Genomic DNA, 16,452 nt, shown 5'->3' with positions numbered 1-16,452 from the left:
GTTGTCCTTGCAAGCCTAGTGGGTAGGTCTGTCGAAATAGGTTTTGATGAATATTTGTGGAACAATCTACAAAGGAATAGAGAGAGAGGAGAAACACAGAATGTGGAGCAGGCTCCAGGCTCTGAGCTGTCAGCACAGAGCCCGACGTGGGACTCAAACTCAGGTCGCAAAATCCTGACCTGATCCAAAGTTGGACACTTAACTGACTGAGCCACCCAGGCACCTCAAAAGACTGTATTTTTAGGCAGTAATCTTTATACCCAACATGGGGCTCGAACTCATGGCCTGGAGATCAAGAGTCACACACGGAGCCTGCCAGGTGTCCCCAAAGGCAATATTTTTATATATTTTTTAAGTATTTATTTTGAGAGTGCAAGTTGGGGAGGGACCGAGAGAGAAAGAATCCCAAGCAGGCTCTGCGCTGTCAGGGCAGAGAGCCCGACAGGATTGTTGGGGCTCCATCCATCTCACGAACCATGAAATCATGATCTGAAATCAAGAGTCAGATGCTTAACTGATTGAGCCACCCAGGCGCCCCAGAAATATTTTTCAAAAATCAAACTTGAGAGGCGCCTGGGTGGCTCAGTTGGAAGATATGGGACTCTTGATCTTGGGGTCGTGAGTTCAAGCCCCACACTGGGTGTAGCGATTACTTCAATAAACACTTTGAGGTTCCAAGAAAATGGCCATTGCCTCTTCTAAGAATCCGCATTTTTTAAAAGACAGATTGAAGAAAACTGGCTAACCCCTCCCTGCCAATCCAGCAGTGCTTAAGTGCTTGACAAATCCATTATTTACGGATTTGGAGATTTCAAATATTGGTCTGTTTTTAAGGGCACACAGACATTTAAGCACAAAAAGCAGAGATAAGCAGTGGTGGAAGTTTCTAACGTTAAATCCCATGCAAGCAAACAAAGCTCTACATCTCTGTCCTCAGGTTTATTTCCTGGTCCTGTTCTACTGAGCTCATAGCTCCTGTAAGGCAAGCAGCCTGCTGCTTCTAGGGAATGCGGATTCCCTTCCCATGGGCCGCATCAGTCACAGGTCCCATCTCTAATAACCTTGGGATCTGGGCCAAGGAAGCTGTCACTGGGTGTTCGCCCTGCAAAGCTTCACACGTGAGCTTGGGGAGCAGGGGAAGGAAATCTAGACTCAAGTGACATGTTTTTCTAAGAGCCATAGGTCCCATTCCTGTGGCTCAAGAAGGCCTTTGAAAACCAGTAACAAAACCACCAGCTCTGCGGAAATCCTCTTTACTCATTAAAATCTCCCTGTAATAAGAGGAACTTTCCAAAGTCCTGACAGGACATCTGTGTACCCACTGTGGGTGACCAAGACCCAAGTGTGTCTGTCCCAAGGACCACAAAAGCCACTCCCCTCTGAGGACCAATGCCCCACAAATCCTAAGACCCTCAGTCTTCTCGTGACTGACCCACAGCACCTTTGAGGATTTCAGACCTCTCAGGAGCATTCCAATCCCCTTTCGTGCCTGCAGTCTGGAAACAGAGTGCATGTATTGTCCCAAGGGCAGAAGCACCTCGTTTGGCTCTAACCTTGTAACTCTTAGAGATCATATCGGCGTGAAACACAGCACATACTCCATTCCCAGGTGGCTCTCTCAGAGCCTGCTGACACGCGTAGAGGTGCTGCAGGGGGTCCTCTGTAGCAGAGGACAGCTACAGGGCCTTCCCAGAGAACTCACTATTGAAGAACATTCAAGGACCTCCTTCTAAAACAGCCAGAGATGTATCACCTTTGAAAAACCTCCTGTCAAAGAAACCTGGAAATCCTTACAACATCCCCGATATGAAGGGGAAACTTCCCCTTCCTGGAGTTTTGGGAGTGAGGGCCACTCACACAGCCAACTGGAAGTTGTGAATTTCTTCGAAGGTTGTACCATCCTGCTCCTCCCATCTTCGTTTTGCAGCTGGAGGTCGCCAGTGGGCATACTGTCAGGCAGGGGGGAGAGGGGTGCTGGGCAGAGGCCACACACCCCCAACAGACACACAGGAACACTGGGCAGAAGAGGCTGGCAAGGCCGGGAGACTGGCTACAATTTCAATATTGGAGAAGGTACTAAAGACAGAAGAGAGCTATGAAGAACCCCCGGGTGCTATCAGTATAAATCAAGACTTCTAAATACATCACAGACAAAAATAGGAGCGTGGGGGGGCACCTGCATGGCTCAGTCGGGTTAAGCATCCGACTTCGGCTCAGGTCATGATCTCGCAGTTCGTGAGTTCGAGCCCCATGTTGGACTCTGTGCTGACAGCTCGGAGCCTGGAGCCTGCTTCGGATTCTGTCTCCCTCACTCTCTGCCCCTCCCCCGCTCACACTCATGCGCGCGCGCTCTCTCTCAAAAGCCAACATTTAAAAAATAAGAAAAGATGAGCGTGTTTACACTAGACACACACACATGCACGCACATACATGGGTCTGTTCCCTAGAGGTCTGCTCGGAAGGCCTAGGAAACATCCTAGTAGCAGTGAGCGCTCCAAGCACACCCAGACCTCGGTGGCTTCTTTCCATGTTTTTTAATCTCTACACCCAGTGGGGTGGGGGGCTCAAATTCACAACCCCTAGATGAAGAGTTTCGTGCTCTACTGACTGAGCCAGCCAAGCGCCCCCCCGCCCCCGACCTTATTTTTTCAGATGTGGTCATCACTAAAAGGGACCAGAGCTCCTTGGAGAAATGGCTGACTCCAGGACTAAGGAAAGGAAAATTGCAGGACCAGGGGACCAGGGAAAGGACCGTTGCAGCTGAACCACAGGGCACACCGTCCGCATCGCTGCAACGGTCCTGGCTCAGTCTGACAAAGTAAGAACGTGGAACCACATACACACGGATATGATCTCTGCTGATTAGATTTCCAACAGGGTCAGTCTCGGACAAATTTCTAAACTGTGCTATGTAACTAGATACAATTGAGAAACTCTCCCTGCTTTCTCCCTGCGACGTCAAATCCCCTTCTGTGTCTGAGCACTCTTCCAGAACCTTCTGACCACTCTCATCCTGGCGGTCCCACCCACGGGCTGGTTTTTACAGCGAACCACCTCCATGAGCATCTTCTAAAATTAAACAGAAAGCTGCCGGCCCGCTCCTCAGCCAGGCTTGAACGCAGCGAGTGCCTCACCGTCCTCCGAGTGTGAGTGCACCGGCAGGAAGTGAGACTCACAGTGTCGAGAAGTCTCCTCTTCTGGCTCGTTTCTTCGGGTGACAGTGTCCGGTCGGAGAGGAGAGGCCCGTCCCCTCACCTGGCTGCCCACACGCCTCGCTTCCACACCCTCACATCTTCCCTCACTTCTTTAGATACTGCTCGAAAGGACCAAAAATTCATTAGTAGCTGTTTATTGATCAATGGTTTGATATAAAGTCATTTCAGATCTTCAGAATTTTGCCCAAACAGAATCACAAGCATTACAAAGTTTTGTTTTGTGTTTTCCTTTAAAAAAAAAAAGGGTAGGAGGTAGGCTGGGAGGGGACCTACCTAGCAGTAGTGGCATCTGAGAATAAATTAACAAAAAAAATTTAGTATTACCATTTATTGGTGACAAACACTATGTTTTACTTACATTCCATGGGGAGATAAAATTCCAGCGTAAACAATGAATCGAACAAAAGCAGTACTTAACTCGCAAGACTACGGTGCTTTTCATCTGGACCATATGCAGGACCTTACCGCACACGCTTCTGTGCGCAGTAACACAACATCAAAAGCAACAGTTTCGGAGCTCAACACAGGCCACTCTCTGCCGCCCTACATGGAGATGTAACAGCGGTACAAAGCACTCCAGGAAAATCCATCTGCGGGTTTAGACGTACTACACGGAGACCATATCCTGTAGTGTGTGAAAGCCACGTGTCCTCAAGAGCCATATGTATAGACACACAATTTTTTTTTTAATAATCTTTAAAACAAAGACCAAAATTCATTTAAGTCCTGTTGCATTAACAAAAATAAAATAGAAAAGGAACCAAACGATCATTAAAGTTTAAAACTCCTAAACTGTCCAATTTATACAACCATGGGAGACTTCATCCAGGATGCTGACAAGTCCAGGACCGTTGCAGCTGAACCAGAGGGCACACCGTCCGCATCGCTGCAACGGTCCTGGCTCAGTCTGACAAAGTAAGAACGTGGAACCACATACACACGGATATGATCTCTGCTGATTAGATTTCCAGTAGGGTCAGTCTCGGACAAGTTTCTAAACTGTGCTATGTAACTAGATACAATTGAGAAACTCTCAAATGAAAATTTATATAGTGTCATTTCAATCAAAAGAAAATAAGAAAACTTAAGAGTACGTATCTGTTGGAAGAGAAAGCAGTGGGGACGGTGTGGGCACCACGGAGGTGGGGCCGTAGCACACTAGAATGGTTGGCGCTGAGTAGGAAGCATTTGATTTTCTCTGGTGCTTTCGGCTCTGGGGCTGGTCTAAGGCCCCTGTCCCCGGCGTGGGTGTCCAGGGTTTGTCCCAAGCGTCTGCGTGAGCCAGTCTGAGAAAGGTTGCGCGCGCTCTCTCCCGTGTCCTTAACACGGCCCAAAGGGTGACGACAGCCGAGCACCGAGGTGCCAGGGGCCGGGGCCTGCTGGTTTCCCGGTCAAGCCAGGGCCGCTTGGCAGGCCTCGCAGCACCCCTCGGCAAGCAGCTGCCTGCGTGTGGCACAAAACACCGCGCGCCCGCAGCCACACTGCCTCCTTGCGTCCCCGCCTTCGTCACCACTGCCGCCTCTGCTTCTTTACCCAGCACGTGTCTCAGCCCACTGGAGGTATCAGAAATTCCAAATTCTCAAAGCAGTTTCAGTATTTTCAGTATATATGTTGGGGTTTTACAACGGTTCGTGGCCAGAAAAGGTTCAGCACCTTCCACACCTTCAAGGAAAAAGAAAAATGAAAAAATGATGCCAGTTTTGAAATTTAAGGGAATTAAGAAGCCCATGTTACAAATGAAAAGAAATTAGCCGACACTGAAGTCCAATAGCACAGGCCCCAGTTTATGATAATGGGGTTCAAGTTTTGTCAGGATGTTACCACCAAGTGAAAATACACTAAGGAGAATGCATGTGTAGTACAGTAGCTCTGGGACAGAAGAAATAATGAAGCAGCACAGGATGATATTTGCATAAAGAAACACATATGAAAGAGACATAAACTAATAAAAATGTGACCTCTGGCTCTTAACGAGAGAACAAATGGGAGGCTGCTGGAGGGGAGGTGGATGGGGGATGGGCTAGATGGGTGACGGGCATTAAGGAGGGTGCTTGTTCTGATGAGCACTGGGTGTTGTATGTAAGTGATGAGTCACTGAATTCGACTCCTGAAAGGAATATCACACTGTATGTTATAAATAAAACCTTGGAAGAAAAAAAAAGATCTCTGGGTGGGAGGGGAGGGAGGATGAGGTGGGTGGGGACTGCGAGGAGGGCAAGACTGATCACTGTGCACCTTTGAAAATAATTTTGATTTTTGAACCACGTGAATGTATTACCTATTCAAAATTTAAAAAAACTGCACGCTCTGCCCACTACTTAGAAACCCCTCGGGAGAAAGAAAGGGACAGAAGAGGGACTGAGGTGAGTTTCACTACTGAGTTGAGCTGACGGTCTGAATTGAATGCAAATGACGAAAAGAGCTGCCTTTCTGTGAACGGGCTCACTCACACAGACACTGGGCCATTTCCTGTTCTTGGCATCTCTGTACTTTGTTGGTCCAACTCAGACAGCAACTTTAAAATGTTCAGTGCGGCCTGGCAGGGACGAAAGGGAGAGTCAAGGTGCGGCCACTGCCCGTGAGGGTCCAAACAGGGAGCCCCCCCCCCCAAATCACACTTTCCCTTAACATTTGAATTTTTAACTTAAAATACAAATTAAAAAATAAACGATCCATGTTTACCTCATTGAATCACAACCTCTGTTAATTTTATTAGATTTTCTTTCAGTGTTTTTAACCTTGTGGTAACCAGACTACAAATTCTGTGTCCTGCTTTAAAACAAAAACCTATCACGTTTCCTTCTTTGACATTAATCTGACCGATGCCTTACACTCCATCAGGTGGATATACCACAGTTTACTCCGATTAATCAATGCCATTTCTCAGTTTTAGTATTTCTCGGAACAGGAGTTTCACCTGAACAGCAGACCACAATAAGGGGCTTTCTACAGCTGCCCGAACTTGGGCCTGGCTGGGGTTCTGTGTTCTGGAAGGAGACGAACGGATACAGCATGTGGAGGCAGGCGTTCCAGGATCCAAGTCCACCCCCCAGGTCAGCACAGGCAAGGGAAGGGGAAGGGGTATCTAAACCTGATGAATTCTGATAAACACGATGAGCAATCAATCCAATAAACTAAGGAAGAGGGCTTCAAAAGACGAAATCTATAAAACCACCAAAGGCTATGGGAGAGCCCTTTTCCTATCTTCCCCAGGCCGGCAACAGGCAGGAGCCAGGACCACTGGGTAACATACCATGTCATGGCAGGATTCCACATCCTTTCCAATCCCGTGGCTGATCAGAGGTGGCTGAGAGGAGCAATTGATAAGAGATACAAATTCGTTCTTGTTGTTTTTGGGGAAGTCTTTGTATTCCACCTGAGGGGAGAAGAAAACTGAGGCCGGGTAGGGAGGCGGCAAATACAAACGGGGCCCAGCAAACAAGCGGGGGACACCTCTTTCTTCCTGCCCTCAACCTGACGAGGCTCCACCAACTCCCACTCAGTCGGCAAGAGGCCGCCGGGGGGCCTGCTGCTGGGGGCACCAAGGGCCGCAAGCACCAGGGCCCCAGCTTCCGAAATCTTCCAGGAACCCAGATGTCTGCCCAGAGACCCCAGTCTGAAAGAAGCCGTGCCCTTTTCTACTAGGCAGAAAGGGCCAGCACAATGAATCCGTGCTTGCTAGAACCACCACGAAGATTAGCAGCTTTGTCACGGTTGGCTTGGATTTTTTACAATTTTATTACCAAAGGACAAGGTTACTCTACACCGTACAGGCCTGTGGGACTTTCCTTACCTCCCCGACCTTCTCAGGACCACCCAGGTACCATGTGCCCTCCACCACCCCTTCCCCTATATAAAGACCTTGATTTAATAATAATAAACAAGGTACGAGGCTCATCTCCTGAGAGAAACCCCCCAAAAAAGAGGACGACGCTGATGTCTGGACCACACGGCTCAGGTCTAACAGTTACCTGGAATCCCTGGACTCTGGAAAGATAGTCCAGCTGCTCAGAGGGTCTTGTGAGAGGTCCGTGGGGTACGTGGCCTGAAGAGATGTTATTCTTTAAAATGGTCTCGGCTGTGGGCGAGGTGCCCCCATATAACAATTCACGGGCTATCATGGCAGTTACCGTGGCCTTGGCAGGATTCGGAGCTGCCCTGGTGAAATCTTTGGTGTGGTGTCCTTGACTGACTCCTACGGCCTGGGCAACCTCGGGCACCATGGGAAGAATCCCAGCGGGCAGCTGCTGATGGCTAAGATAAGGCATCCTAAACTCATCCTCTTTATTGCCTAGGGAGGGACATGCAGACGGGTCAACACAAGGCCACACACGCCGCCGGGAAAACACTTTCCAACCCGCTGGCCCTCCCTCGGTGCACACAGCGGCACGGGGATGACACAAAGCTCAACACTGCTCGTCATTCCGGGAGCTACACAAATCCCAGAATCAAGTTCAGATCAGGACAATATTAACAACACACTTACTAGTCCCATTTTCATCCCCAGAGCCAGGTTCAAAAAAGGTTACTTTTCTTCCATCCCCTGGTTTTTTTACTGGTGTCTTAAAAAAAAAAAAAAAACAAAAAAACAAAAAAACAAAAAAGGCCATGAGCATAAATCAAACTCTTGCAAAATTAGTTCCTACTGTCTAAAATTAAACAAGCTCCAACCAGCATTGACCTGTAGTTTGTAACATTTTGCAATATGAAGAGGTGATCGGCAGAAAGCCTTACCCCCGCGCCGCCGCCCTGGCAGCCTCCTGCCCTCACCCAGCGACACTCCGGCCCACACAGCCTGTCCTTGAAGAGATGCCAACAGGCACACGGAACCAGGTACTGAACTCTGCACTCACAGGAAGACAGGGGAGCGTTTAACCAGAGGGAGCCGGGGACGCTACACTGGTAGAGCCCACGGTGGGGAAGCAGCTCTTAGACTCTCTGTGTAACTAACATCCAGTTAAAAGAGAAGGGGTATTTCCAATGATGGGGGGGGGGGGGGAGGGCAAATGTTACGAGATGAAAATTTTCTCAAACACGGGTCTCCTTTTTGAGAAGGTTAAGGGTGCTGTGAATGCTCTACCAGATTTTGGAACGAAACACCCAAACACCAAGTCCAGGATCTATGCAGATTCTCTGACGAGTGTCTGCAGCCAGAGCAGATGCCGTGTCCCACTGGGGACACGGCAGGCACAGGGAGTGAATCCGTCCTGGGACCTCTCCGTGGAAACAAGCTCAGTCAAGAACTTGCTTGAAGGTACCGCTTACCAATCTTGAAGATTTTTATCTAGTGTTAGATTCATAAAGAAAAAGAAATCCCGAATCTAAACTGTGGATTTAGTTCCATAAATCACACTGTGCCGGTGTCCCAGAAAACCCAAAGCCTGCTGCTCCCCAACTAGCAGAAGCCTAAGGTTGATAACTCGTTCCTGCAGGCCTCACTATGAGAGCACGACGACAGAACTAGACGTGTTAACTTCAAGCCCAGTCGCCTAGCATCCTACAAATGGAAAGAGCAAGCTGCCCTCCAGCAAAGCGTCCCGACCACAAAGATACGGAAACAAGAACGACTTAACCCAGAGCCACGCTTGGAGCCATGGACATGCAACTCCCCTTCTGACCACATTATAATGGTCCAAATGGATAAGACGCTGCTCAGCAGGGCTGTTTTACTGCCAGGAGGAGGAAGCCTTGCCCTGAAGCTTGGCCCTGGAGGTGCCAGAGTCCCCTAGGATGAGGCGAGGAGGTCATCTTGCAATTAGAGAGCAAGGACACAGCCCCGAGCAGTCACCTTCTCCTCTGATTTGAGGGCTGGTTTGGTGGGCTGAGCCTGTGGGACTTTGAAACCAAGGATCTCCAGCATGTTCTCGGCTGCGTTGCGTTTGGCCACCTTCTTATTGGTGCCTGTTCCTTCCGCGGTATGGTTTCCCACCTTCACCTGCATGAGGACGAAGTCAGGGCTCAGACCAGTGCTTACGCCTTCAGAGTAAAGACTGGTCAGGCATCGGTGTGCTGGCAAAAGAACCCGGCAACGGTCAGAAGCTAGACGCTTAACAGCGGTGCCCCGGAGCGGGCCTGCGGCGGCCTGCGACGCGCGGTGAAGGCAGCCCCTCCGACACACTAGACCACGGCAGCTTATAATGACTGTGACCAACAGAGCTAAAGAACACTGGAAAGTCGTCACTTCCTAACGGGACTACATCTCACAAATATCTGTGCTTCTGAGGTCCTCTGCATCCGTGGCATCTGCTCGGTGGAAATATCACCAGGGTGCGCTCCCGCACGCTCCCCTTCCCAGCCCCGGGATCCAGGTGCCACGGTGGGAGTATTTACACCAAAGATCTGCGAATACAACGCAGCAAGCGGTCGGTTGTTTTGCTGTCTACTCCAGACTTACAAGGCGGAGAAAAGGTTAATGCAAATTAAGCTTAAAAGCGTGTCAAGGCCGCAGCCGTGGCACTGTAACTAGCACAAAAAACTGGGGACGTCTGTCCAATCTTTGAAAATTACTCAATTCAATAAAGTCACTCATTGTTTAAAAACGAGTGAAGTTCCAACACTTCTTTGTTGTTTCACTTTCATCTTGTTTATGTAAACAAAACAATCAATACCCACGCTAAGACTACAGTCCTTTGTCAGCAGCATGAGCAACTTCTTTGCTTGAACTGGACAGTAGTTATGAAGCATTTGTGTGCAGTCTGACTTTATACTACTCAAGACGACAGTTACACTTAAGTTACAGATGGATAAAACTGACAGTCAAGAGAACATGTATTTTATATATTATTTGTAAACTGTATGCTACGCATCCTTTGTCAGTGAAACTTGTAACACACACACACACATCCATAAACGCACACGCGCCCGGCCCCCTTCCCACTGTGCCACCCACCCCTGAGACAGCTGATTGTTACACATATTCCAGCATATACCACTGCTTACAATCCCCTTCCATGCTGGTCTTGAGCACAGACCAGAACCAAAAGCCCCACATCACAGAACTGAAATCAAGGAAACCTTCTCTGGCCAGCGACAAGGGCTCGGGGGTTGAATCCTGGCCTTGCTGTCTACCAGCACTGATCTTGGTCAAATGACTGATTGTCCTGGCACGCTGCAATCTTCTTTGGTAGCACAGAAGGACCATTACTTTTCTGGCCTTCTGACTGGGCAGGCTAAGTGACGGTGCTTCCAAAGTTGTAAACTGCTACACAAGAGTTAAGTACTGGGTTTTTCACCAGAAAACACTCTTAAATTCAAATCACGATCAAAGTGAGCTGCCCATATGAATAACTGTTTAATGAGCATAAGGAGAAACACTCTGCACCCATCTGAATGAAGTGTAATCCCAATCTAAGGAAGATCCAACAACCCTAGACTCCAGATCTGACAGAAGGATTAGGAGAACAGGAACAGATCCTCTGATATAACTTGTAAAATCTATCTTCTGAAAAGAATAATATAAACCTTCAAGGAGATGTAATGAAGAGAAGCGTTCGCCCACAATCCCACAGTCCCAGCACTCACACACTCCAGCGGTATGTCCAAGCTCCCACCTGCTGATACGGCAGCACGTGTGGTGCGCACACAAGTATATTTTAAGGCATCAGATTACTGCAAGTACCACGGTCTTACTATTGATAACGCCTGATGGCAGGGAGCAGGGCCCACTGGACCAGAGCTCCTCATCCAGCCTCCTCAGGGAAGCATCCAGCCGCTGGACCTGGCCCAGCCGAGATGGGATGTGGTCAGAGGAAGTCTGCCCATAACCCACGCCGACCTACCTGCATCACAAACTCTCTGCGGCGTGGGAGGCCTCGCTCCGTCAGGAGCATGTACTCCGGCTCCTTCTCCTTTTTCGCCTGCTGGATCTGGGCCAGCCTGCTGATCGGGTTCATCCCCTGGCCATAGTCTGTGCTGCTCTGTAGCTGAGGAACAATTAATGTAAAATCCACGTGCCATGTTAGTCGCAGAGAGGACTTTGCCAACTTAGAGATCGGGACGTGACAAGAGATTCCTTTTATGTTGATCTAAGGGCCCGAATTAATCAGACCTTTTTAAAACTTTTTTAAAGTTAAAAGATGCTCAGTGACTTTCTAGGATTGCACTGAGGTTGACTTTTTTAAAAGTCTTCCTGGCAAACCAACATCAGTATTTCACTACAAGTAGACAACTATCGTAATGTCTGCTTTTTGACAATAAATTACAACTTCACAATGGAGAAAAGAAATACAGAACACTATTCCTAAAACTCCCCTGAAAGTCTGTTATAAAGATGGGTCCCCAGCTTTCTTAACAGTGACTCAACATCCAAAAACTATTAAAAAAAACCCCAAGCTGACACCCAAGAACCCCACCGTTCCTTCCCAGTGGCCACCTTCGGCGCCACAGAACCCTCACCCACAGACTCACGCGGATATGAAGAGCAGAAAGGAAAGTGCAGCAGTGAGCAGAGTGCTCGCTTTTGTGTCCTGGTCCTGACACAGCATCAAACTAGAGCTGACCCTTGAGCAGCAAGGGTCTGAACCGCCAGGTCCACGCACAAGCGGGTTTTTCTTTTTCTTTCTTTTTGATAAATACACTATAGTATAGTATACTCAATGTATTTTCTCTTCCTCACGACTTCCTTAATAATGTTCTTCTCTCCCGCTTACTTTATTGTGCAAACACAGCATAGAATACACATATGTATATAACAATATACAACACATAAAATGTGTTAATCGACCATTTATGTTATTGGTAAGACTTCTGGTCAACGGGCTATTAGTGGTTATGCTCCTAGGGAGTCAAAAAGTTAAACCCTGGTCTCCCGCTGTGTGTGTGTGTGTGTGTGTGTGTGTGTGTGTGTGTGTGTGTGTGTGTGTGTGTGTATGTGCGCGCGCATGTGTGTCGGGGGGGGGGGGGCGGGGGGCGGTCGGCAACCCTAACCCCTGTGCTGTTCAAGGGTCAAGTCGTATTGACAGTCGTGACAGAGCAGACCCTAGTATCCCTAAATATGCCCGAATGGACTCCTGCCCCTTCTCTGGGTGGGGAGGAGGGGGCGGGTATAATTTCTGACGGGTCCACTGACACGGCTTAAAAAAATCCCAAAGAATCAGGTGGTGTTTGGTGAAACGTCTCACTCGTCCGCCTGTCCCCAGACGTCTTTCCTCCACACTCACACCAGTGCCAGGAGCGGTGAGGTGGAGCGAGGACGACTTCGCCGTCCTGTCTGCAGACGGGCACTCCTGCAGTCACACCCTCATCCGCAGACGTGTGCGCACACCTGCGGGGGGCCCCGCCGACCCCACCCCGGCTCGGGGTCGCGTCTGCCTGACAGGGAGTGCTCCCGGGAGAGCTGCACGAGGAGGCCCCGGCGCCCGGCCTGGCAGGTGGCACGTCAGCGGCCACCTGCTGTCGCTAGGATCCGCCACCTAGTGAGCCTTCTGAAGCCCCCAGCCGTCTGTGGGCAACGGAAATACCCTCTTTGTTCGGGAAGGTTCTTACCCTGACTATGGATTTTGTTTTCTTTTTGATTCTGGGCTTCACTCGCTCGACTGTGGGCAGGGGTGGCAACTTCTTCAGCTCCTCAAGAACAGCTATGGCAGCATTTTTCTTCGAAATCTTCTTGCTCTTCCCTTCACCTTCTCCCACAAACTCCCCAACTGACACCTTGGTCACGAAGCTCTTCATGTGGGGGGGGCCACTCTCCCGGGCAACCTGGTTTAGAGGGAAAGACTGAGTGAAAGCGCGACAGACACCTCCTGCAAGCAGCAGGGCACGCTGCTTAGTGCACTACCTCCCGGGAAACACCGGCCAAGGGGAGTTTCGGTAAGACCCGTGAAATGAAGGGAGCACACGCGTCAGCAAAAGGAAACAGTGATAACCCCGGAGGCTCTTCTCCCCTTGTTCGTTATTTTCCAGACTTCTGAACATTCGTGGGTCTGATCAGTCCCAGTTAGCATCAAAGAAATGGGAAGCAAGTTCTGCTCCCGTCCTCCTAGCACAACGGCTCCCATCTGTGTCCCCAGGTCACAGACTGCTCTGAGTTTGGGGAGACCCACTGCAAATGGCAGGAAGGCAGCCGTCCCAGCAAAGCCCAGAAATAACTGCGACATAAAGAGTTCAAGTTTAATATTTGCTCTGAGCCTCAAGCCAAGACTGAGCTTATTAAATACTGGCTGCTATGCATCCAGCCACAGAAAAGAACGAGAAACTTCTAAGCACTGGCAGGGATTTCCAGTACACAGTAAGAAAAGCAGAAACTGCAAAAGAGTTTATATAGTACCCTAACTTTTGTGTTAAAGAAAAGATTTGTATATACACACTTATATGTAAACAGACACACACGTGTGTTTATATACTTATTTTTGCAAAAAGAAACACAGGATGGATAAAGCAGAAACCAACAGAATTAGTTCCCTACAGCAAGCGGGAGGGATTGGGGTAGAAAGGGGACAGCGTGATACTGCTGAATGTATCTTTGCGCATAGTTTTGACTTTTGGTTTTACATATTAAAATATAAAAAACAAGTCCACAACGATGGGGGAGAAACATTAAAACTGAATATGAACAGAAACCTAAGTATAAAGTTATTCCAGGAACACACAGAGGGAAAAAAAAAACTGACTCCAGCTTACATTAGCTCAGATGGTCTTGAAAAGAACAGCTAAGTTAGAGGACTCACACTACCAGATTTCAAGACTTCCCATTAAGTTACAGCAACCGTGCCCTCACGGTATTGTTTACGGGCAAAGAAAGAGATCAATAAAATAGAACAGAATGCAGAAACAGACCTGCACACATATGGTCTCGTGATTTCTGGCAAACACACCACAGCGCATCAAAAGTCTTTTAAATAAAAAAAGCAACTAGATATCCTCATGGGAGAAGCAAGTCTCAAACTCCACCACAAACAGGTAACTGGAGCCGGAACACAGACCTAAATGCGAAAGCTCAAACTATAGAGCTCTCCAAAGTAAACAGGCGAACAAGTCATGACCATGAGAGTAGCAAAGAGCTCTTGAAAGCACAAGGTACCAGCCATAAGGAAAACAAAACTGAAGGTCTTCGAAATTAAAAACCGCTCGTCACGGGGTGCCTGAGTGGCTCAGTCGGTTGAGTGTCCGACTTCGGCTCAGGTCATGATCTCACGCTCGTGAGTCTGAGCCCCGCGTCAGGTTCTGTGCTGACAGCTTGGGGCCCGGAGCCTGCTTCACTCTGTGTCTCCCTCGCTCTCTGCCCTCCCCCGCTTGTATTCTGTCTCTCTCAAAAAACAAAAACAAAAACAAAAACAAAAACAAAACTGCTCATCAACACATGACGTGTAAAAAATACAGGGAACCCATAGAAGGGGAGAGAGTATTTGCAACATGTGTACCCTACAGAGGATTTATATCCAGAATACTGAAAGAACGCCTCAAGTAAACAATAAAAAAGACCAACTACCCAATTAAAGAACACCTGACCACACACGTTACAAAACAAGATCTCCAAGTGGCCAATAAGCATGTGAAAAAGTGATCACCGTTTGTCATCAAGGAAATGCAAACTGAAAGCACAATGCAATACTATAATATCCACACCCCCCAAATGGCTAAAATCAAGGCAACTGAGAGTATCGAGTGTTCACAAGGATACAGAACAGCTGTGGGAGCATATACTGTACGACCACTTTGGGAAACAGCTTGACAATTTTTATTGAACACCTGCCCTGGGCCTTGGCAATTCTGGGTGCACATGTACACAAGAAGACTTAGTTTTATATTTTATACACAATGGTTCCTAAAGTGGAAACAAGTCACATGTCCACCAACAGGACAATGGATAAACACAATTTTACATTCACACCGTGAAATGCCACATAGAAAAAAACTACTGACACACGCAGATGAGACTCAACATCAAACTATCCATATCATATCATTCTATTTACGTGAGGTCCAAGAACAAAGAAAATGAAGCTATAGTTGTATCAGAAAGAGCTTCTTCTGGGTGGGTAATGTGAAAAGGGCACAGGGACGGCTGGAGGTTACGGGAGCCCTCCAGATCTGGACCCAGGCGGTGAGTCTCGGGCTCGTACAGAGGTAAAATCGAACGGGCTGTGCACAGAAGACATGCGTGCCTGCCTGCAGAGGAAGCTTGTTTCACCAGACCGATGGCAGGAGATCTAAGTATGAAATGCGGAATGGAGAGGAAGAGCCTATGATGCCGGACTGAAGTGAAGGTACATACAGGGATCTTCTAGAGTTACCTGCCCACAAGGCCTCGAAGCGAGGACTCTCCTTCCGGCAGCAACCAGCACGCCTGGCACCCCTTGCTGGTCCCCACGTGCCACTCTCTGTGGAAGGGACCCAGGGCTCCTCGCAGGAACAGCTGGGGCCATTTCTGTTTGAATTTCCATTTCCACTGGCACCAAAGCTTGAGCGGGGCAAGTTCAAAGCTAAAACGTTTTGTTGCACCAGAAGGTAGTACGTTCACTCAGACTCTGAAGAGGGGTGGTGAGGAGCACGCGTGCAGGGATGATGAGGCCCACAAACAGGAGAGGAAGAAAACACCTCACAGCACACAGAAAAACTGTAACTCAAAATGAATCATGAACCTCAATTTAAGAGCTGAAACGACGAAACTTCTAGAAGAAAACACAGGAGTATGACCTTGGGTGAGGCAAAGGTAGCTAAGGTTGCACAAAACCACGACAAAACGTAAAAGAAAAATTAGGCAAAGGCGACCTTGCTAAAATCTCTTTGCTGTTTGGAAGGTACTGTTTAAAAAATACGAGACAAGTCACGTGCTGAGAAAAAGTATTTGGAAAATACCTATCCGATAAAAGGGTTGTATTCAGAATATGTAGATAACCCCCAAAACTCAAAAGTAAAAAACTCAGTAATAAAACTGACAGAAGGTGTGAACAGACGCTCCCCCAAGGGAGACGCGCAGATGGCAAAGACGCTCGGCATCACCGGGCCGCACGGAGCCCCAGCTGCACCGCCACCGGTTGCCACCGCACAGAAGGACCGAGTCTTTGTAAACGGACAACACCAAGTGTCGGAGGGGACGCAGAACGACGACGACAACCCCCCACGGCCGTGGGGCAGGACGACGATACCCCCTCTCCGGAAACAGTCTGACGACATCTTATAAAGTTAAAGACACAGATTTATCGTGCAACCCAGCAAATTCAATCCCAAGTTTTTACTCAAGAGACACGAAAACACGTCTCTACAGACGTGTATGTGTGTTTACGGTAGCTCTACTCAT

The 16,452-nt window shown here is 48.5% G+C and overlaps 1 protein-coding gene across 13 annotated transcripts in view; it reads right to left on the bottom strand.

The window, feature by feature from the left end:
* Nucleotides 1–3,333: 3,333 nt before the first annotated feature.
* STAU1 (staufen double-stranded RNA binding protein 1) overlaps nt 3,334–16,452 on the bottom strand; it is an 82,236-nt gene continuing 69,117 nt past the window's right edge. For 8 of the 13 annotated variants that reach the window (XM_053890157.1, XM_019458192.2, XM_053890159.1 and 5 more), the window contains 8 exons: nt 12,699–12,911; nt 10,994–11,137; nt 9,004–9,150; nt 7,702–7,777; nt 7,187–7,506; nt 6,469–6,591; nt 5,666–5,751; nt 3,334–4,877 (listed from right to left, as the gene is read on the bottom strand). In XM_053890157.1, the coding sequence (XP_053746132.1) occupies nt 4,862–4,877; nt 5,666–5,751; nt 6,469–6,591; nt 7,187–7,506; nt 7,702–7,777; nt 9,004–9,150; nt 10,994–11,137; nt 12,699–12,911 (1,125 nt within the window). In that variant the 3' untranslated portion in view covers nt 3,334–4,861. Of the gene's footprint in view, nt 4,878–5,661; nt 5,752–6,468; nt 6,592–7,186; nt 7,507–7,701; nt 7,778–9,003; nt 9,151–10,993; nt 11,138–12,698; nt 12,912–16,452 lie in introns of those variants that run through there. The other 5 variants (XM_053890165.1, XM_053890161.1, XM_053890162.1 and 2 more) reach the window with 4 other exon arrangements.

This window comes from Panthera pardus, unplaced genomic scaffold, assembly GCF_024362965.1.
Source record: "Panthera pardus isolate Hobbes unplaced genomic scaffold, ASM2436296v1 HiC_scaffold_25, whole genome shotgun sequence".
NCBI classification, from domain to species: domain Eukaryota; kingdom Metazoa; phylum Chordata; class Mammalia; order Carnivora; family Felidae; genus Panthera; species Panthera pardus.
The sequence above is the reverse complement of the archived record's forward strand: the minus strand, read 5'-3'. Positions and strand labels throughout refer to the sequence as shown.